This window comes from Myxocyprinus asiaticus, chromosome 16 (genome assembly GCF_019703515.2).
Source record: "Myxocyprinus asiaticus isolate MX2 ecotype Aquarium Trade chromosome 16, UBuf_Myxa_2, whole genome shotgun sequence".
NCBI classification, from domain to species: Eukaryota; Metazoa; Chordata; class Actinopteri; order Cypriniformes; family Catostomidae; genus Myxocyprinus; species Myxocyprinus asiaticus.
The window spans coordinates 6,537,501-6,560,399 of NC_059359.1; the positions used below are offsets into that span (position 1 = coordinate 6,537,501).

At 36.5% G+C, this 22,899-nt stretch overlaps 3 protein-coding genes across 3 annotated transcripts in view; all 3 read right to left on the bottom strand.

Annotated features, from left to right (window-relative positions):
* Positions 1–6,821, bottom strand: part of LOC127454663 (ras-related protein Rab-25-like) — a 7,522-nt gene extending 701 nt beyond the window's left edge. Inside the window, exons 1-4 of the mRNA XM_051722033.1 lie at positions 6,229–6,821; positions 1,359–1,554; positions 734–927; positions 157–237 (exon numbers count right to left, since the gene is read on the bottom strand). Of these exons, the coding sequence (XP_051577993.1) occupies positions 157–237; positions 734–927; positions 1,359–1,554; positions 6,229–6,265 (508 nt within the window). The 5' untranslated portion in view covers positions 6,266–6,821. The remainder of the gene's footprint in view (positions 1–156; positions 238–733; positions 928–1,358; positions 1,555–6,228) is intronic.
* A 130-nt stretch (positions 6,822–6,951) lies between these two features.
* Positions 6,952–8,919, bottom strand: LOC127454664 (ragulator complex protein LAMTOR2). Its single transcript, XM_051722034.1, has 4 exons — positions 8,738–8,919; positions 8,143–8,305; positions 7,446–7,535; positions 6,952–7,321 (listed from the first exon to the last, which is right to left on the bottom strand). The coding sequence occupies exons 1-4, from the start codon at positions 8,803–8,805 to the stop codon at positions 7,265–7,267; spliced, it is 378 nt and encodes a 125-aa protein (XP_051577994.1). The 5' UTR covers positions 8,806–8,919; the 3' UTR covers positions 6,952–7,264.
* A 2,503-nt stretch (positions 8,920–11,422) lies between these two features.
* Positions 11,423–18,819, bottom strand: LOC127454649 (ubiquilin-4-like). Its single transcript, XM_051721999.1, has 11 exons — positions 18,656–18,819; positions 18,001–18,152; positions 17,711–17,871; positions 16,126–16,388; positions 15,736–15,894; positions 15,243–15,456; positions 14,588–14,727; positions 14,388–14,471; positions 14,185–14,300; positions 13,195–13,375; positions 11,423–12,572 (listed from the first exon to the last, which is right to left on the bottom strand). Exons 1-11 carry the CDS (start codon positions 18,800–18,802, stop codon positions 12,420–12,422), a joined length of 1,770 nt encoding a protein of 589 aa, XP_051577959.1. The 5' UTR covers positions 18,803–18,819; the 3' UTR covers positions 11,423–12,419.
* Positions 18,820–22,899: the final 4,080 nt, after the last annotated feature.

The following is a 22,899-nucleotide window of genomic DNA, read 5'->3' on the forward strand; positions in this document are numbered from 1 at the left end:
AAAGAGAACAAATAATGGCACCATTATTATGATAATGATGTGAAGGGCTTGTGTATGCTACATCAAGCCTGACTGAAGAAGACAAATACAGAGATGAAGGAACTCATTTAACGTACATAAATATGGTGTGATGTGTTCAGAATAAACAGTAACTACCTGTAAGGACAGTGTTGAATGCTGCCTCAACATTTGTTGACTCCAAAGCTGAAGTTTCCATGAACAGAAGACCATTTTTTTCTATATAGGGGTCAAGGAATTATGATAATATATTAATTTGAGTTCCTTTAATGGACTTTAATGACTTTAATGAATAAAGTTCACCCATAAATTTAAATTCTGTCATTAGTTATTTACCCCCATCCAAACCTGTATGCTGTTATTTTTTTCTGTGGAACACAAAATAATAGTTCAAGAATCTTCTTGCAGCTTTTTCATACAACTCAAGCTCCAAAAAGGACCAAAAAACACCATAAATGTAGTCTGTATGACTCATGCACTGTATTCCAAGTCTTCTGAAGTCATATGATAGCTTTGTGTAAGAAACAGACCAAAATGTATGCAGTTATTCACTGAAAATCCTCCACTCTACAACAGCTCTCAAATTTCATTTTCTGGCACATCACGTTTGGTTACAACACAACATTTGTCCTGTTTTGTTCCAGTATATGGGTTTGTAATGACATGAGGGTGAATAAATAATGACAGAATTTTAATTTTTGTTTTAAATTAATACCTGCAAAGTCCATTGCATCCTCTGTTGGAACGGTCCGTACTGCTGCCAAGTCTGTTTTGTTGCCCACAACCATCACTACTATATGAGGATCTGCATGATCATAGAGTTCCTTCAGCCAACGCTCAGCACTTTCATAGGTCAAATGCTTCGAAATGTCATAGACTAGTAGAGCTCCAACTGCTCCTCGATAATATCTGAAACATAGTAAAATTTTTGTACCAGATCAGATAAGTAAAATCCCTGTGTTTTGTCAAAATGAACAGGGTAAATAGTTCAGCCAAAAATTCTGCTATCATATACTCACCAAGTTGCTCTGTTCCATATAATGAAAGTGGATGGTGACTATGGCAGCTGTTAGGGCAAGACTTTCAATGTATCACGTCTTGAATTTTTACAATACATACAACAAAACCCCTAAAAATAATTTAGCACAAATGTAGGTATTATAACTTGATTCTATGAGACCATGTTGCTCTTATTTGTCATTTTTTAAGCGCGACAGACATGGTCACCATTCACTTTTATTGGTAAGAAAAGAGCAGGAAAAGAACATTCAGCTACATATCTCAATGAAATCATAAAGGTTTTGAATAACATGTAGGTGAGCACACCAAGCGTAACTCACGCTGAGGTGATAGCCCGATACCGCTCCAGTCCAGCAGTGTCCCAGATCTGAGCTTTGATGGTGAGACCGTTCAGCTGCACAGTTCTTGTGCTGAACTCCACTCCGATGGTCGTGCGGCTGTCATGATTAAATTCATTCTTAGTGAAACGGGACAGCAAGTTGCTCTTGCCTACACCAGATTCACCAATCAAAACCACTGCAATAAAACACAGAGGTGTGTATGAGTCAGAGTGTGTGGGGATGGTAACAACCAGGGTTTGTCAAGGCTGTTGTCAGGGTAGGACAACCGGGAAGTTGTCCCAGATCCAAGCACTGTGAAAAGAAGGGGCCCACTTATAAGGTCCTCTATAGTAAAGGCAGGAAAGAGGTGGCCCCACCCAAAGATCTTTTGTCCTGGGCCCCGAGAATTTTAGTGACTCCCTGCTTGTTGTATTTAGCAACACTGTCTTTGTGTTAAACTAATGATTAGTTGTAGATTAAAGGAGCAACCACTTAGCACATTCAAACTTATGATGCAATCAGCTACAAGGTAGTTTTTGTTTTCCTGGACTTTTGCGGGCAAGTTGCATTAAATATGATTAAGCTTACACCTAGGTTAAATCTAGGTTTTGTCTAATAATACAGTTGCACCACTCTTTAAACCTCGTTTCAAAATAACCAGTTACATTTAAACCATAATTATGATCCTTAATTTTGCAACAAACCTATAACTTGTAATCCTGTTTCTCCATTGAGTGAGAATGTAAAGCAGGGATTATTTCTACATATTTCAGGTTATTTAAAAAAAAAAAAAAAATAAAAAACGCAAACCAAAAAATTGGCCACATTTCTCTGAAACAAATCTTTTCTGACAGAAACTAGTTTGTGTCAACAATTTAACAATTTTGAATTATTTAATAAATGTACAACTTTACAATGAGGTTCCAACTGTTAACATTAGTGAACATGACCTAACAATGAACAATACTTTTACATCATTGATTAATCTTGGTTAGTGTCAACATCTAGTAATACACTTTTCAAATCAAAAGTTGAGTCCCACATAAGTGTCTTTAACTACTATGTACCCAACATTAAAATACATACATTAAAAGGTACCTTTTGTGTAACTACATGCAATTCTGCAAAATTCTAACAAGATTCCCATTTGCTGCTACTGAGGTTGACAGTTCAGGGGTAGGGCTTGGGTTTAGGTTAGGGTTAGTTTAGGGTTGAGATTAGGGTTAAGGGTAAGGGTTGGTGTAGGGTTAAGGCCCAGATAACTTCTTCATAGGAAATCGAAGAACGAACGGTATGAAGTAATTTAGGACTAAACCTGGCCAAAAAGAAAAATTTTGCATTCGTTTCGGTAGTTCAGAACTGCTGGCCTGGGCAAACTTTTAGGAAAACTTCTAACCGGCTGCTAAACACCGTCTTACTGCCATTGGCCCATGTCATCGGTAGGTGTGACCAGTGTTGGGTAACGTTACTTTTAAAAGTAACTCTTTAGAATATTGCGTTACTCCTTGAAAAAGTAACTTAATTAAAAAGTTATTTTTATGGAACGTAAAGCATTACGTTACTTTTTCTCACAACCACTTTCTCTTCTGCTATACAAATAAGCCATGCATTGCACACAAGAGGCATTACAGGTCATGATAGCTACTGTAAAACACTCATGTCAAAACAACATAGTAAACAAACAAATATTTAGAAAGTAGGTCTTCACATCATATTTATAATAAAGAATCAATAACATGAATATGCATGATTTGATTTTCCATCAACATGGCAGCCAATATGAATAATGAAGAATAACCTTTACCTAAAATTCAGTGGGGAATGCCAGCCTAACATGTTCAAGGAACAAGTCTGATGAATAAATGAATATTTTTCACTTAAGTCATCTCAGTGCATGCTTGTTTTGAGTTGATCCACGGTGCATACAGATGCCACAACTTCAAAGATGCATGTTGTAACAGCTTGAATGGAATCGTTTTTAATGCTAACAAAATGTCATAAAAACGGTTTCATGAATCAAACTACTTGTTTAATATAAAACAAAAATGTAGAATATTTTTAGAAACTAAGACATTTTCTCTGCATACACAATCGATATATAACGTTGCTCAGAGCCACTGATCCAGAGTCAGCTTTTCTCATCCCTTTCTCCCAGTTATGGGGAGCTGTAACACGGAGCAGTTCGGCTGCATAAGTCAGTGAATTGAGCGAGAATTTCACCCTGTGTATCATGTCGTGTCCAGTGGAAGACTAGTCTTATAATCCCTCCGCCTAAACATGTTTACTGATTTTTTTAATGCAGTATTAACACATGTATCAATCACGTTTAACTCAACTGAATGTTGACCTCATATTATGCTAAAGCTCGAAATGAGCATGTATGTTGGCGAGTTGATTGACAGGCGATCTAAAAGTGTATCTAAAAGGTGAATGGCGCTTTTACCTGCAAGGCGGGACTTCCTTTCTACATCCATTGACTGTTGGGTACTAGAGCTTCTTGGTTGGGCATTCCAATTTCTCCCATTCATTGAAATAGAACTGATTCGTCTCTCTCTGCTAATAGTGTCTGGCCTCACACTCTATAGAAATACAATGCCCATCATGCACTACGTCTCCTCCCTGAAGTTTGCACAATTTTATTTTTCGCAATACAGGGACAGTAGAGGTGTACAAAAGCAACGCGTTACTTTGTTTAAAAAGTAACTGATATTATGGTCTAAAATAAAAAAATATTGCGTTACTTTACTCGTTACTTGGAAAGTAATCTGATTACGTAACTCACGTTACTTTTATCGCGTTACCCCCAACACTGGGTGATCTGAAGCTCCACTTACTACTTTGTCTACATTTTTCAGTCAGTATTCAAGGTGAACAAGTGCAAGACCAGGTCATGTGATTTTTTGTTTTTTTGTTTAATTAGTTTAAAAAAGGAATCAAATCTACTCAAATACTCTCAAGTGCCCATTCACTCATTTGCCATTTGCAGCGAAAACCATTCACATATCTGCCCAAAGTAAAATATGCCTCTATCACCATTCTTTTGTCTGCATTTTGCCCATTATTACTCTTTTATACACCCATCTTTCCAGTTACATTAGTGTCATCATAAATTACAATAACAGAGTCTAATCGGCGCATATTACGGCTGTGTATAGCGCATTAGCGTCATGAATTCAGAATGTAAACAAGACAAATTAAACAGTTTCAACTGCATATACATTACTTTAAATCATTATCTTTTACTAACCTCATGTAAATTCTACTCATAGAATCAGGCATAAAGTCATTGACAACACATTTTAATGCCACATTAGTTTAGGTTTTACATGTAGCGTCCTCATATTTAAATGCTCATCTGTGTGACGTGTGTCTGAATGTTCAGGAACAGTATACTGTTTCCCTGCAGTTTAGATCTTCTTTGTACCCCTGAACAAAGAATGCAAAAGAACTTCTCCGGAAGTATATCTGGGCCTTTAGGTTTAGGGTTTATATTAGGGTTAGGGGTAAGGTTAACCTTGCAACTACAGATGTAATTAAATGCAGGTTGGGTTATATGTAAGTACAATGCAATAACACGTATTTACACAATAAGTACATTGTATCAAATGCTTAAGTACATAGTAGTTAAAGAACCCTAAAATAAAGTGGGTCCAAAAGTTGTTTATGTTAACATTAGTTTATGCACTATGAACTAACAAAGAACAATTTTATTTTTATTAACAAGCATTAACCTTATTGTAAAGTGGCACCATTTATTATATATAAGTACAGCTTTTGAATCCTTTTAAGGAAATTTTCCAGTTTTTGTGTTCTTTAAATCTGAGACAGAAGTAATCTGACAAAACTAGTGGGAGCAAACTTGGATTAATCAAAGATTTTACACCCCACCCAGGATTATATTGTGCAATTGCTGGGACTGGAATGGATTTACGTTGTGTCATGAGATGAAAAAAAAAAAAAAGTATAAGCGTCAGTTAACTCATGCGCAAACATTTGTGAAATTTTGGTATTTTTAAAGTAAAAGTTTTGATTTGAGAAATTGTGACAAAACTAAAGTTTTCAAGATCCACATAAATTTTCATGAAATCCTAAAATTCTACCAAATGAAGGTTGCAGAGTTTTGCCATTTCATAAACTAAATTTTAAGCAGAAAAACCCATTTTATCCATTTGTAAACAGTTTTGTATTGGTATTTTAACAAATTAGCATGCTCTAGTAAGCATGTCTAGTACGTTGTGTACTAGATAAAAGGTTGCTTCAATTGAACCATTATGAAAACAACACACAATGAAATAAATATACATATAAAAGGTTGCTGGCCTTTGCTGGTATCTGTGCACTGCTATTGCAGATCATTGGTTTACATTGGGTTTCGACAGGTACATCTAGTTCCCCTCCTATACTGAGTAAATTGACTCAATCTTGTGTATACAACACCCGATTTCAGATTTTAGGCACTGAATCAACCTAGATGACTCGTTGTGCACCAATCCTCATTTTTACAAAAGTAAAATTCTGAAGAGTTCAGTCACACTTGGGGTTACCAGTCATCAATAAAAAATTTGTGTAGTATAAAACAAGTAAACATCACCTTCTTTTCATACCACAATTGCCTTGTTAGAACATTTTCTACCACATAATGTCATGTGAGAAAAATAACAGCAGGTCACACAGTGCAAAAACAGAGTGAGTGGAATGTTTGTAGGTAATAAAACAAATACATCAGAAAGGCACTCTTTTAAGCTTAATCAATTACACAGTAAAGTACCATTGCAAATTTTTTTGACAATGCCATGAAAATGTGCCTCTATATAATTCTTCAATCTGTGCAGGTGTATATGCAACTTCTCAGAAATTTAGTAATGCTTACCTTTGAAAACAAAGTTATAGGCTTCATCAGACCCCATAATCTCACACCTGAAAATATATCCTCTTTCTAAAAGACTTAGATTAGTGCTGCATGAGTCAAGATCACAACCAGTCCCAAAAAGATTAGAACGGCTGGCACAAAGTGGAAAATGAAAACTGTAACAAACAGTAATCAAACCCTACCATGTATGGTGGACAGTTCACTTGTTTGTACAAGGAACTAGCCCTGTTATTTAGCCAGCCAGTTCCGCTATCAAATGTGCTGTACCTGAGGGAAGGTGGGCGTGACTTTAGGTGAGCTGCAGTCAGGTTAAACAGGTGGGGCAAGCGCAGTTGCAGTCACATGAAACTGGCTGTAATAGTGCACCTGCTCAGCGACATTCACACCATGCACAACCAATCATTTTTAAGTAGTCATTCCCTAGATCTGGAAGACACTTGGAATGGAAGAGCCCTACCCATGGCACATATTTTGGATTACATGGCTTGCTGTGATGAAACTTAAACATTAATCTGGCCAAATGCATTTACTATTTTGCTTGAACACAAATACTGTATATATACACTGTACTTAGATATATTAATACATTAAATAAACTCAAAGTACATTTTCAGGTGGAATAACCTAGTTATATATATTTGGATAAGTTTGCTTCACATTCTGCCTATATGAATAATGAACACACAGCAATAATTTGTGTTACAGAGAAGGAAAACAATAACAACAACAAAAAAATGATTTAATTTTCATATTGCTGAACACTATACAAAGCCTGTTCACCAAATGCAAAAATCTTATTGAGAACAAAACAAGAAAAATAGTAAAACTTCATTCATGCTCAAGCAAAGATTAATTATGAGTGTAATAGGTGCTCAATTTGTTAGAGTATGCAAATAAATAAAGGCATAGATAATATATTTTCACATCCTAAAAGGCAAGTTCTTGAGAAGCTTCTGCTCAATATGTGCAACTGGGATTTAATATAAACAAATACTGCCATAAGCATTAGAGAGACAAAAAAAAAAAAAAAAACACCCTATGAAGCTGCCACTTGGGTTAGTGGTTCTTCAAGGTACTGCACTAGGGCTTCAGCCTGCAAATAAATACACAATATATAAATAATAAATACACATTTTATGATTGTTCATGAAAATACATACAATGTGAATTTATTCATGTTCTTTCGTAATTGTTAGATCATATATACAGTGTCTAACCTTGGCTTTAAGCATTCCAAATCCTACAGTCTCTTTGGCATACATACAAAGCAACAAGTTCGCAACACGGGTAATGGCCACCCTGCCCTCCTGGAGTGAAAGAGAGATAATGTGGCACATTATAATAATAATAATAATAAATAAAAACATTAAAATATCAGCATTGCACACCAATAAACCCCTTTATCTGTGACGAGATAATGCATATTTAATATTCAAATCTGTGTCCATATTTGGATCGGTATAGGTAATATACTGTTAAAGCAAATCCATAAACAAGGTAACTGAGTAAATATTGCGTAAAATAAATGTTTTTAATCTCAGCGTATGTGTGGGCTTCTTATTTATCAATAAATATACATTGTATAATTATACAATGGCGGTGGCATAGTGGACTAAAGCACATAACTGGTAACCAGAAGGTTGTTGGTTCAATCCCCACAGCCACCACCATTGTGTCCTTGAGCAAGGCTCTTAACTCCAGGTTGCTCCAGGGGTATTGTCCCTGTAATAAGGGCACTGTAAGTCGCTTTGGATAAAAGCATCTGCCAAATGCATGAATGTAAATATCCGTATCCATAAATATCCCTATCAGCAGTTACCCATTTCGTTTAGCCACAAATGTTGTTACATATTTTATTGCACATGTAAGATTTATAAATCATAGATCAGGCAACTGTCTCATTGTGAACCCTACCATACAATCCATCAGAATTAATTTCAGTTTGTCCTCATTAAAGGCCTGATGTCCGTTTTTGTCATAGGCCGCCCAGATGTTGCTGGCAATAGCTGCAGTGACTCTCGCATCAGTGTCTCCATAACCAGAGTAGGCCAGCAGGGAGCCTTCATTATTCAATAATCTAAAATATAACAAAACATACATCAAACAATGCAACATTCAACGTGTTCAAACAGTTAAGCCACTTTCACTGGTGAAATTCATCACATTAACTATAGACCTGTTCCTCTAACGTTTGACAAACAAACCCATAACAACGTGTGCTTCTTTAAAGTTTTAAATAACTGCATCATTATTTGATATTTTGTTATCAAATGCAATGTTATTCATACAAGTGACTTTTGTGGCCCCCAGTAAGAATGTATTCAAATTTAAATCTGATATATTAATGCTTTATCATGCAAATAAGCGTTCATTCTTATTTCCAAGATATTAAATGAAGAGAAAGAAATATTATATCATCATAACATATATTCATAACACATCGTCTCCTTCCTGTTTATCTGACAGCTAAGCTAACAACATGAACAATTATTTTATTTCAAGTACTTACAATGTGCTTTGCACGCCACTTGTGTTTGCTTGACTGAGTACTTGTGTTAGTGCTTTAGGACGCAACATAATTTAAAGGAAAAGTACGACAAAGTAATAATAAACGTTTCAAATTTATACGAGCTTTACCCAAACAACTTCCAGCTGAACCATACGAACATCAGCTGACTTTCGACTTCCGCGCTGATGAATCATGGGAAATGTATTTTCACGGAAGTGCCTCAGCCCGTGACGCGTTTATTGAGCTGCGTAGATCCAACATTTATTTATATATATATATATAGCAATTTTTTCCTTCTTTTGGAAAGCTGTGAAAGTGTAATAATGGATTATTTTCCTTTTGATGTTGGATTAAAAGAATGGGAGATATGTGCCTCTGGCTGTTCCTTGCAGGGTACTCAGCCTTACAGGTTCCATATGGTTATGATAAGGGGTGGGGGCGGGGTTAGGGCATCTGCTGCCTCATAGGAACAAACTAAGGCCCTTTTGTACAATGGGCCCCATTCAACGTGCTATCGTTCACTTCCGCATTCCAAACCCAGATATGTAAAAAGGGGCCATTAGAAAAATGTGGCATTACCTAGTTCACGTGAAAGAAATAATAGAAGAAAAAAAAAAAGTTTTATAGAGACCATAATTGAAACACATTTAGGATTATATAGGATGTTTATCATTTTTAATATGGCTGTGCAATATCTCGAACATTCACGATATACACTGATCAGCCACAGTATTAAAACCACCTGCCTAATATTGTGTAGGTCCCACTCGTGCTGCCAAAACAGCGCCAACCCGCATCTCAGAATAGCATTCTGAGATGCTATTCTTCTCACCACAATTGTCCAGACCGGTTATCTGAGTTACCGTAACCTTTGTCAGTTTGAACCAGTCTGGCCATTCTCTGTTGACCTCTCTCATCAACAAGGCGTTTCAGTCCACAGAACTGCCCCTCACTGGATGTTTTTTGTTTCTGGCACCATTCGGAGTAAATTCTAGAGACTGTTGTGTGTAAAAATCCCAGGAGATCAGCAGTTACAGAAATAATCAAACCAGCACGTCTGGCACCAACAATCATCCATGCGATTATCTAATCCGCCAATCGTGCGGCAGTGCATAAAATCATGCAGATACGGGTCAGGAGCTTCAGTTAATGTTCACATCAACCATCAGAATGGGGAAATAATGTGATATCAGTGATTTGGACCGTGGCATGATTGTTGGTGCCAGATGGGCTGATTTGTGTATTTCTGTAACTGCTGATCTCCTGTGATTTTCACACACAACAGTCTCTACAATTTACTCAGAATGGTGCCAGAAACAAAAAACGGCCAGACTGGTTCGAACTGACAAAGTCTACGGTAACTCAGATAACCACTCTGTACAATTGTGGTGAGAAGAATAGTGGGTTGGCACTGTTTTGGCAACACAACTACACAATATTAGGCAGGTGGTTTTTAAAGTTGTGGCTGATCGGTGTACGCGATGATTTGGCTTGCGAAAGAAAAATCGAGCAACATTGTGTGTATCGCTGGGATTTTAATGCACTATTATTTGGCCAAAGAAACAGTGGTGATAGCAAAATTGCCATTTTCATATATTAAAATGTTTTAGTATAGATATGTGAAAATATTTTAGTTTATTACATTTCATTCTTCCTTATTTTAATTTCAACTCAACTAGCCTATGCAGTTTAGACAATGGAAATTATTCCATGATTATGTGTAACAAGACTTTTACTATATCTTCTTGCATTACATTTTGAATTTAATTGGCAGCAATGGCTGTCTGATTGAAATGATGGTTCCTCTGATTAAAAAACAAACATTTCGGAGCACATAGGCCAATATTGAGACATTAAGCTATATTGAATTTCTTCAAAATCCTGAAAAATATCAAGATATAACCTTTTAGCTATATCACCCAGCCCTAGATTATAACAGGATATGGTTATCATTTATCTTAAAGTAGCCTCCTAAGTGCTCTGTTTGAAAAGGTAAATGCACACTAAGCTATTGAAATTAATAAAAAAACACAAAATCAGTTTTAAGTTGTGTTGGTTAAGTATTCAAGTAGCTTAGATTCTACTTTGTTGATATATGATTTAAACATATCAGGGTTCCCACAAGAAATTCCATGACTTTTGTGTGTAATTATTTGATAAGGATATATTGATAGAGACTGCATGCACAAAAAGCAATTTGTAGTCGATGAAATATGGAGTTTTACATGGATTTACTGGAAGTGCTCACTATAGAAATTCCCATGACTTTTCCAGGCCTAAAAATTCCCTGATATTTCCAGGATTGTGGGAACCCTTAGTATGCATGTTTTCTTCTCATATTACAATGTAGCTAAAATGTAGAACGTTAAAATGTTGTGATAGTGTCATATAAGGCCTATATTACGTAGTAATTATATCTAAACAAATAAATAGGACTTCTTGGAGTTTGGGCTGCAAATTCTGTACTAATATGACATTAACTGAAACTTAGTAACTGTTATGGTTATAGAATATTTGTGGTCATATATTCAGTAAGCTGAATCTGACTCATGCAGACTCACCTATGGTTACCACAACCATCTATCCTAATTCAACATGATGTTGGCATAAAGAAACTACAAAGCCCAAATAAATTCTGGTTTTTGCAATGTAATTCATGAAATGGATTATGGACTCGCAGCCAAAAAAAGAAAAGATGAACACATTTTAATTCACATCAAAACTCAGCTGTTAGTTCCATTCGATGGTTATTGTTTAGCACTGAGAAAAGATAGCATCACTATCATGCTGTAACCAGGTTTACTGCCAGATCACCTAGAGGATGATGTAACCAGTATACAAGTCTTCACCAGGCTAATCAAAGCATAAAGATATGGTCAAGACAAAATGTTGTCCGCGTTCGCCAGTGCTCGTTAAGCTGAGAAATATTTTTATTGAAGCTTTGTTACAACCTTACCCATTTGACAAACCTTTACCGTTGGTTAATTTACATTCCTCAAGAAGGCAAACGACTAACGAGATGACTGAACATCTTGAATCTCACTTCCAAACTCATTCCTTTCTAAAACAGCTGAAGTGTAAGCGATCAGAGTCAGTTGCAAGGTGTTATAGTGCTCTGACATGTTCATGTCTATTAGATTTCAATTAACACATCAAATGTCAAGGAACTCTTAAATCAGCATGAACTGAGGAAGGGAGGAAAGGGAGTAAAGGGTAAGCTCTACATTTCTGCAATAAATACTGGTTTGATCAGGCATGATTTAGGAGAAACAGAAAGAAATGAAGGAAACCAAGCATTCTCACAACAGACAAGAATTCCTTTGGCTTAGGAATTCAAGCGTATGGTTTTTATTCCTCCTAATCATTGCGCAGTGTCTCACATGAGTATGGTTTAATTTAAGGAATGGTAACCTAAACTTGGTTCAGCAAATGTAAGCTTTGTCCCATCTTACTAGTAATGAGGGGTTAGTGTAATGTCATTCCACAGCGATTCTGGTTTTGTTTTTTGTTCAAGGAAACAAATTTGAAACCCCTTTGCTTTTGATTCATAGATCAACTGATCGAAGCAACAAAAATTATAAAAAGTAATTGGAATTCTGTCTATGTAGGGCTTGCCAGATTTTATGTGATGAAGGACTATGTTCGTTTCTTGTTTCCCTTTGCATGCCCTCAGCTGGTGGAATTAGGAAGGCTGAGAACCGAGCAGTCTTTCGATGGCGGCATTGATGTCACCCCCGGTGGCGATAAGGGCCTGTAGGTTGGCTTCTCTGTTGATGAAGCCCATGGCACTCAGCTGCTCCAGCTGCTGCTGGAAACGAACCTCTGGAGTCTGAGTCTGCAAAGTGAAGCAAAAACAAGTGACATGAGCATCTTTACTGTATTTTACTTCTTGCATTAAACATTTTGAATGTGTTTGGCAACAATGGCAAAATAATGGTTCCTCTGATTGAAATTACTTAAAGATAGATTTTTTGGTAACACTTTACAATAAGGTTCCATTAATTAACATTAGTTAACGCATTAGGTATCATGAACTAACAATGAACTACATATATATTTTAAAGCACTTAAGCATTGTTAATTCTAGTTAATAAAAATAAAATTGTTGATTGTTAATTCATGTTTATAGTGCATTAACTAATGTTAACATATCAAATTTTGATTTAAAAAATGTATTACTATATGTTGAAATCAACATTAACCAAAATTAATAAATGCTGTAAAAGTATTGTTCATTGTTAGTTCATGTTAACTAATGTTAACAAATGAAAACTTATTCTAAAGTGTTACCTTTTTTCTCCAGAGCAAATACATAAACAGTGAGACATATTAAACATTGCCAAAAGGCTGAAAAATAGCTTTTTTTTGTACTATAACGCTAAGCGAGAACAAAAATAAGTATACACGGTCCACATTCCAAGTACACAGAACTGGGAAAAAAGAAAAGAAAAAAGTACCGATGCACTTCCTCCACCTCCAGCAAACATCTGTAACATCTGTTGCATGAGCTGCTGCTGGGCGGGACTAGTACCAGCAGCGGGTGCAGGGGCGGGGCCCTGGTCGGAAGGTGGAGAATTCTCAGGGGTCACATTCACCCCTGTGGGCAGAGGGGCACCAGGGATACCACCGGGAACCAGACTACAAGAAATAAAGCAAGTTTAATTGAGGAGTCTAGATATTTCCATACATGTTGTTTTATTGCGAATTCTGCCAAGGGCTGGGCGATATATTAAATAAGTCAATTTTTTTTTAAATTAAAATAAAGCAGAGAATATTTGTCTTGATCTTTTCATATATAACAGGTCATTCTACTATAAAAAAAATTTGAAAAATTAAAAAAAAAAAAAAAAAAAAAAAAAAAAAAAAAAAATAAAACTGTAAATTGCAGAACTTAATCCCCAATGCAAAAAAAAAAAAAAAAAACACTTATTGAAACCAAGCTGCAAAAATGCCTCATTCTCTACTTCCGTGACTTCTCTACGTCATTTGGTTGCCCATTAATTCATGAACGCCTCTACAGCAACAACATCAACACCTACTTTACATCATCGCACCCATGGCCCTGCCGACTGGTGCTTCAGTTCGTAAACTGAGAGAGAGCAGGACAGACTGGCCTTTGTGACCTCACTATTCCTGAACACCAAAGGGGACCCATCTGGACTATTTTTGTATATAAACATGCACTAGACAAATGTCTTTGACCGCTGTCTCTGACCGATGTATCTGGCGCTGCTTTTAAAAGACGCGGTGTCAAGTTACAACTCTGCAAAGGAGATACCATTTGGTTTCATTCAGCTGCTGTGCCTCTTGTTGTTTTGAGCACAAATGCATTCTTTCGCTCATCTGCTTATTTTTAATTGTTGGTGTATTTAAGCATGCATTAGTTGGACTTTGTACAACACACGCTTGCCCTGAATGTTTCTATGGATGCTGACAAACAATCTCACCCAGGCATGAGACCAGGGGCTTCAGTTTGAAGGGTCTGCAGTCCTTCCTGGATCTGCATTAGGGCTCGCATGGCTCGAGGATTTGTCATAACAGAGAGGGATTCTGGGTTCTGCATCTGCAAGTCAGCCATGAAAGCAAATTAAAAACCTAAATTTAAAGAAAAGTTTGCCTAAAATTCAATGACATTTAAAAGCGCACATACCTGCTGTAGAAATACAGGTAACTGCTGTCTCATTTGCTCCTGTAGCTGCGGATTTCCAGCAAAGAGGGGGTTGTTCATCAACACCTGAAAAACACAGAAGATTTGTTTGTAAATCTTAAAAACATACACAAATAATTGTAACAGAACATCTAGCTATTCCAAACTATTAAAAAACAAAGCGGAGTATAATATTTTGCAACCTGTGAGGCGACATCTGGATTCTGAGCCAGGGATTGCATCATGGTGCGCATGTAGGGAGCAGAAAGCATGTTCTGCATAAGCTGTGGATTGTCCGAGATCTGCTGCATGAGGCTTTGCATGCCAGGACTGTTGAACATACCTGTTCAACAACAGGTGAACCAGACAGACTAGATATAAATAGAAATCAATGTTGTACGTGCTTTCATCCATGTAAATCACACCCTAAATTTGATTTATTTATAAATTGTTTCATCAGCTTTACAATAAGTACTAAAGGGATGACTCATCAAAAATTAAAAGTCTTATCATTTACAATTCCAATTGTTCCAAAATGTATTTCCTGCGTGTAACACAAAATGAGATTAGGTAGAATGTCAGCCTCAGTCACCATTCACATGAAAGTTAGGCCGACATTCTGCCTAACATCACCTTTGGTGTTCCATGGAAGAAAGTCTCTCATTCAGGTCTAGAAAAACATGAGTGAGAGTAAATGACACAATTTTCATTTTTGGCTGAACTATACATAATTGTATCAATAAATAATAACAATAATGTGGAATTAGGCGATTAACAAAAGAAACATCCTGTGTACTTAAATGTATCTGCCATTTCCCTTTTCCACCACAAAAACATCTGAACATAAAAGGCCATTACCGTTGCCAAGGCTAGAGGAGCCAATGCCCAGAGGGTTGGACACACTGGACGTGGTTGTGCTCGTGGTGGAGCTGGTAGTGGTGGTAGCCGTCCCAGAGGTGGTGGTGTCAGGAGGGCTCCAGGGATTTGGCAAGGGCTCTCGGTTTTCTGTCCTCGAGGGCTGTGTTCCCGAGCCATCAGCATTACCCAAGGCTGAGAACGGGTTATTTCCAAACTATTCAAATGAAGATAAAATATATTAGAATTTCAAATTAATTTCAATACTTAACAGAAATAGTGACGTTTAGCGTTGTGATTCGTAAGCCTTTATAAAACAAAAAAAACAAATGGAAACGGATACAATCAAATTGAATGGAGACTGAGTCTAACATTCGGTGTTCATCATCTCTTGTGTTCCATGGAAGTCAGTCGGTCAATTACAATTCTAATTTTTGTGTGAAATATTTGTCATTTACATTTTTTTTTTATAGTAATATTATTTTATATTGCAGACCTGTTCACGGGCAGCACTAAACATGGGCTCCTGAATGTCTGTGTACATCCTCCGAAGAGCGTTGTACCCCCCGGGAATACTCTCTAGGTTGCTAAGCGCCCGGTCCTGGTTACGCATCATCTCTTGCATCATGGCTGGGTTTCGTGCCAACTCCATTGTCTTGCAGAGCAAAAAGGAATGTTATAAAGTTAATTTGCTCGATTTGAATTTATTAAAATGTGCATACCGTTAAACTTAGTATATCTTGTTTGATATATTAGTATAATTTATAGTATATTACCACTAGGTGAGGAAAAAGCCTTTATTTATGGGAACAGCACAACATCTGTTGTGCCACATGACCCATATCAAACACATTAAATGCTGCAGAGAATCTCCATCCAACCATACCTGTCTCATTAACTCTGGGTTGTTGAGCATGTGTGAAATCTCTGGGTTACGCTCCATTAGTTGCTGCATCTGTGGATTGGCAACTATCATCTGCCTCATAAGGTCGGGATTGGACATCATGCTCTGCACAAGCGGGTTTTCCATGATCTGAGAAAGCATCTCTGGGTTGGACATGAGCTGCCGCTGCATCTGTTGCTGGAGCTCCATGAAGTTGGCAGAGCCCATACCCAAATTAGCCAGGCCAGACAGGTCACCGAACCCAGCTGAGAACATACAAGGTGAATCAGAGTATAACATAAATACAAAAGTCTAAAAACAACTTATTTTAATTGTCTTTAAGGGATAGTTCACACAAAAATAGAAATTCTCTCATCATTTACTCACCCTCATGCCATTCCAGAATTGTATGACTTATTTTTTCTTCTGCAGAAAACAGACGAAGATTTTTACAAGAAAATCTCAGCTCTGTAGGTGCACACAATGCAAGTGGATGGTGATCAACACTTTAAAGAACCAAAAAGCACGGACAATCACTAAAAAGTAATCCATATGACTCCAGTGGTTAATGTATTCTAAAGTGAAACGATCGCTTTGGGTGAGAAACAGATCAATATGTAAGTCCTTTTCACTATAATTGTTTACTTCCGGTCACTCCCACTCACGTGAAGTAATCGTGTTGGCACAAAGCAAACGTTTGTTTTGGAAGACATTTAACCACGAGCATGCTGTTTATTGGAGTTTAATTCTGTTTGGTTTTGTTTGATTATTTGTGTACTCTATTACACTTTTGTATATAATCGTACAGCACATTGGTTCAACTTCTGTTTTTAAATGTGCTTTAAAAATAAAGTTGACTTGACGGGCGTCATATGGATTACTTTTACAATAATTGTCTGTGCTTTTTGGAGTTTTAAAGTGTTGATCACCATCCGCTTGCATTGTATGGACCTACAGAGCTGAGATACTCTTCTGAAAATCTTCATTTGTGTTCTGCTGAAGAGAGAAAGTCATACACATCTGGGATGACATGAGGGTGAGTAAATAAGAAAGTAAATTTTCATTTTTGTATGAACTATTCCTTTCAGACTAGAATTAATCCATTAAAAGTATGGTTCGTCCAAAAGTTAAATTGCCATCATTTACTCACTCTCATTTAACTACATTACTTTTTTCCATGCAATACAAAAGATGTTCAGTAGAATATTAGGCTCAGTCACCATTCACTTACACTTACTTTCATTGTATAAAAGAGATGCACTGATAGTGAATGCTGACTGAGGCTAACATTCAGCCTAACATCTCTTTTTGTGTTCCACAGAAGAAATGAAAGCCATTCAAGGTCTGGACAACATGAAAATAAATGACAGAATTGTAATTTTTGGGTGAAATGTTCCTCTAATGAATAAACAAATCATAATTAAAAATGGATCCATCAATGTAGAAATGTTATTGCCATTTAGTTCCGAGGGTAATATGCGAAAACAAACAAAAAACAAACAACAGTATTCTGGAATTACACTAAGAACAATCAGAGGCAATGATATCCGTTTTAAATGATCTTTAAATTGCATTTCCAAGCACTCACCTAGTAAATTAGCTGGCTGTGACGGGGCTGGGGTCAGCCCACTGCCCTGGGAAGTTCCCACGTTGCCAGTCGGGCTTGGGTTAGTGGTCCCGGCATTGTTGCCCTGCGATGGTCCAGGGCCAGAAGAGGCAGAAGACTGCGGACTACCACCTCCTGTAGCCCTAAAAACACAAACCTAAATGTGACCCAAAATTCCCTTCCACACCACTGCAGTACAACACATGATCCTCAAGCAAACTCATACTACAAAATAAGGTGTTGCATGTAAAAAGCAGGTGCTGTTCTCTTACTTCTGTGCAGTTTTGATGACCAGGTGAACCGTGAGTCCGTCTTTAATGCCGTGCTGACTGAGCGTGTCTCCATCTTTCAGGATCTTGCCAGCAAAAATCAGAACCAACTGGTCCTGCTTCGCCTTGAATCGTTTTGATATTTCTTCTTTAAACTGTTTAAAAAGAAAAAGCACCCGCGTTATGTTATTAGCAAAATACAATCCCATCTAAGGAACTTCATGGTTCCCTTTCACAAACTCTCTTAAGTCGTAAACATCAACATGATACAGCAAAAGCGTAAATGACTTAAACACTGTTAATACCACTCCAACGAACATTCGGATTGGATCCATACTGCTAAACCACATATATTCTTGTGAAATAAAAAATCTCATTCCAGGAAAAAAAAGCGCAATCAATAAATGACACAGTAGAACCTTCTACCTGAGCAGGCCGTTTCTTTCACAATCACAGCAGCGAATCACGAAACCTCACATTATATACGTTTCTAAAACCACAAATTAACAGTTAACCATCTTGCTAATAATAAAAGTAAAAGTGAGTTTAAACGTCCACTGAATAGATTTCTGTCGGTTCGTCGTCAATCGTTAGCTCGCCGGCTAAAGCTGCTAGCCGCTAGAGTAGCGCGCGAACAGCGGGAGATGCGAATAATCACCTGTGCGACGGATGAATCTTCTGCGATGGCTATTTCTTCTTTGTCCTTGGGTGTTTTTACGGTTACTTGGATGATAGTCGCGCTAGCGGCGGCATTTTCTTCAGCGTTGGTCTCCACGGCCGGGTCCGTGCCGCTATTCTCCGCCATCTTTACTCCTCTTTTACTTCATTACATCATCGCACCGACAAGCAGCGGGGAAAAGAGTTGGAGACTCCAGCAAAGTGTGGTGGTGTCCCTGGTGGTGTGGAGGGTTATTGACCGCACATTCCGGGTTCTTGTCACGTGTCAGTCATCCTAACCTCTGTTTCCATCCGCTTTTCGCGCTATTTTGTTATCGCGGTAGACATCCGTTTATTTATTAAAGTTGCTTTTTCACACCATTCAAAATAATAGACGGCAGTCACGGAATTAGACCACAATACAAAAATAAAATAAATAAATAATAATAAAATAATAATAATAATAAAAAAAACATATTATTTCTAGTATTGTGTATAAAAATAAATACACAATACTAGGAGAAAGCTAACATAGCCCAATTATATTAAATTATTGTTTAGCTTACTTCTGAAAAAATGCTGGCAAAATTCCCTGTATTAAATTAAATAAATTACCAAACGAAAACGCATTAAATAATAATAAATAAAAAAAATTACCAAACGAAAAAGAATATATTTTTAGACCTATATATGCCTTTTCTTTACACAAACTTAAATTAGCCGTACCCTGTTCTGCAGACGAATAAAGTCGGCTGAATGACATTTTCTACACTTCAAGACTATAAACTATCAGAACTATTTGTCCAATGAGTTCACTTTCAGAAAACCAGCTTTTGAACCTTTTAAAACTTTTAAATATTTTAAATATAACCCTCTTTACCTCGGATCGCATTTGCTGAGCTTCTTCGGAAAATGTAAATTGCATTATGACACTAAAATTAATTTTAGATGATAATCAAGTTCAGTTGCTGGACAGATATACGGACATAGGCAATGCTTTAGATTAGTTGATTGTTCAAAATAGCCTATTGAATATCAGGAATGTATAATATGTAAACCCTGAAATTACACAGCATCACATTTTCATTAATAGCTGTGCACACAGCATATACACATGGATGGATGGTCCTTATACTAAGACTGAAAGTTTCCCCACTACTTGATGTAGGTTGCCAGCTTGAACAGGGCCATGACGATTCGATTTCGGGTCAGAACTGGTGGCAACCTGCGATAGGCGCAACATCAGGACCAAGTCCTATCAGAAGGGCAACAGCTCCCTTTTGATTGCAATTCCTCCACTTATGATTGCATTTATTGGTTAAATTAAAATGACAGTAAGCTGGTTAATTTCAATGAAATGTCTCAATACTCTCCCCATTTTACCAAAACATTGAAGGAAAAAAATTAGGGACATCTGGGAGGCGAATTAGCGATAAACACACATACAGGGAATTTTGCCGGCATTTTTTCAAAAGTAAGCTAAACAATAATTTTATAGAATTGGGTTATATAGGGGCAGTGGTAGCTCAGTGGGGGGCAGTGGTAGCTCAGTGGTTAAGGCTCTGGGTTACTGATCAGAAGGTCAGGGGTTCAAGCCCCAGCACCACCAAGATGCCACTGTTGGGCCCTTGAGCAAGGCCCTTGACCCTATCTGCTCCAGGGGTGCCATATCATGGCTGACCCTGCACTCTGACCCCAGCTTAGCTGGGATTTGTGAAAAAAAGAATTTCACTGTATATGTGTGATAAATAAATATAATTATATGTTAGTGTTCCAAAAAGCACACTGATGCTTTTCTTCTAGTATTGTGCATATATGTTTAATTTAAAACATCTTTGTGCACAGAAATTATGTTTGTTTGTTTTTTGTATTGTGGGCTAATTCCGTGACTGCCGTCTATTATTTTGAATGGTGTGAATAAGCAACTTTAATAAATAAACAGATGTCTACCGCGATTAAATTAATCAAAAAGAGTGGCCATTCATTTGTTCTCCATGATACGAGATATTTGTGTTGGTACTCCTGGAAGTGTCATGTTTGCAGTGATCGGATCTTTATGCCTTTCAGATCAATCCATAATCACGTACAATAAATTGTCTTTCAAGGATGTATGTTGTCATGATTAACACAGGCTAACGATTGGGGTACATTCTGTCATGTGACACTAAATTTCTGCGTTAATGCCAATTTTCTCGACAAAAAAGTGTTTACAAACCAGTTTTTCCGCGACATTTGAAGTATCGACATAGAGTTTATGCGCTAGAGTTAAACGGAAAAATATTATGTCGACACTTGTGAAATTTTAGCGATAATTTGCGTTTCCATCAGCTTTATTTTGATGCGCTAAAACTTTTTTCGCAAAAAATCCTTGGATGGAAACATAGTTTATGTTCCGCATGCTATGGCAAGCCGATTTATCTTTAAATATTCCCAGCGTTACTCGACATAATTGCATTTTTACTAGTGAAAATTTCAATTACAGAGCTCTGCAATTGCAACTCTAGTAAGAATAATCGCAGAGCTCTGTATTTCAATGTTTTACTAGTAAGAATTCCTATTTAACAGCTCACTAATTGAATTTTTACTAGCAAGAATGTAACTACAGAGCTCTGTGATTCAGTTACAGAGCTCTGCAATTAAACATATCTTTAATGTGATTTTCTACTAGAAAAATTGTTAATAGAGAGCTCTCTAATTGGATTTCTTACTAGTAAAAATTTGATTAGAGAGCTCTCTAATTGTATTTCTAACTAGTAAAAATGGAATTACAGAGCTCTCTAATTGGTATTCTTACTAGTAATAATTCATTTTCAGAGCTCTGTAATTAAAAATGAATGGGAGTCAATGGAAATTTATGACAAGTAAACATTCAGATAGAGAGCTCTCTAATTGGTATTCTTACTAGTAAAAATTCAATTAGAGAGCTCTGTAATTGAAAATCTTACTAGTGAAAATTCAATAGGAATGCTCGTTAATGGGAATTCTTTAAAAATTCAATTATGATGAGTAACGCTGGGAACATTAAAAGATAATTTTGCTTTCCATAGGATGCGGAATACAATATGTGTCTATTGCAAGACCTTTCCACATTTAATCATGTGTAGAATATGAATTATATATCATTCAGCTGTCACTAGTTAAAATACTAATTCTTGATCATTATCCTACCAGTTGTAATTCAGTTGTTGATATCAGGAAAGGACATTTGCACTAACAATGTAATTATTGATATAAAAAAAAAATTACAAGTAGGAAGCTGGTATGGTATTTAATGATGGATTTCAATCACGTTTTTCCTCATTATTTCTGGAATTTCTTTCGACCTTGGCATAGTGTGCTACTGGGTGAGATCTTTTAGCCAACTTCATGCTGCTGAAAAAGTTGTATTAAGGTGTTTATTTGATTGAACAAGGCTGGTAGTAATCAGGTCTGTGTGTGTCTAGTCCAGCTGAACCCCATTATGAATGCAGTTTCATAGATTTGGGGATTTAGTAACTAAGGGGCAAATACTTTTAACACAGGCCCAGTTGGTATTAGATAACTTTTTAGCTTCAATAAAAAACATTATCATTTAAAAACTGTATTTTGTGTTTACTCATATTACCTTTGTTTTATGTTAAATTTTGTTTGAATTTTTGAAACAATTTAGTATGAGAAATACACAAAAACAGAAGAAATCAGGATGGGGGCAAATACTTTTTCACAGCACTTTATATATATTATATTATATACTCATTATAGAATTTGTACTGAAAATATTTGTATTAAATTATAAAATTAGACTTTTGCACCCCACTGCAATACATTATTAAAGCATGTTATGAACCAAATGTATTTGCTTTAAAGGTTACTCATTAAATCTAATTATTTCTATAGTATGGCTGGTAACACTTTACAATCAGGTTGTATTGGTTAACGCATTATTAACAAACATGAACAAACAATGACAATGGTATTTTATGTTATTTAACCTAGATTCATAAACACCTAAGGCATTAATTAATTTTAATAAAATGAACCTTATTGTAAAGTGTAGTTTGCAAATTTTCATATATTAAACACATGGTCAACACTGTTAATAATGAATATGTAATATCACATGCTACTGCATTAATTAGCAAAAACTTACTGGGAATGCCCACAATGTCTGGTCTCATTTTTCCGCTCAATACTAAAAATGCCATCGTGAGCAAATAACCTGGAGCACAGTGCCATTTCATCGGAATTTTGTTGTTCAGGGTCGCG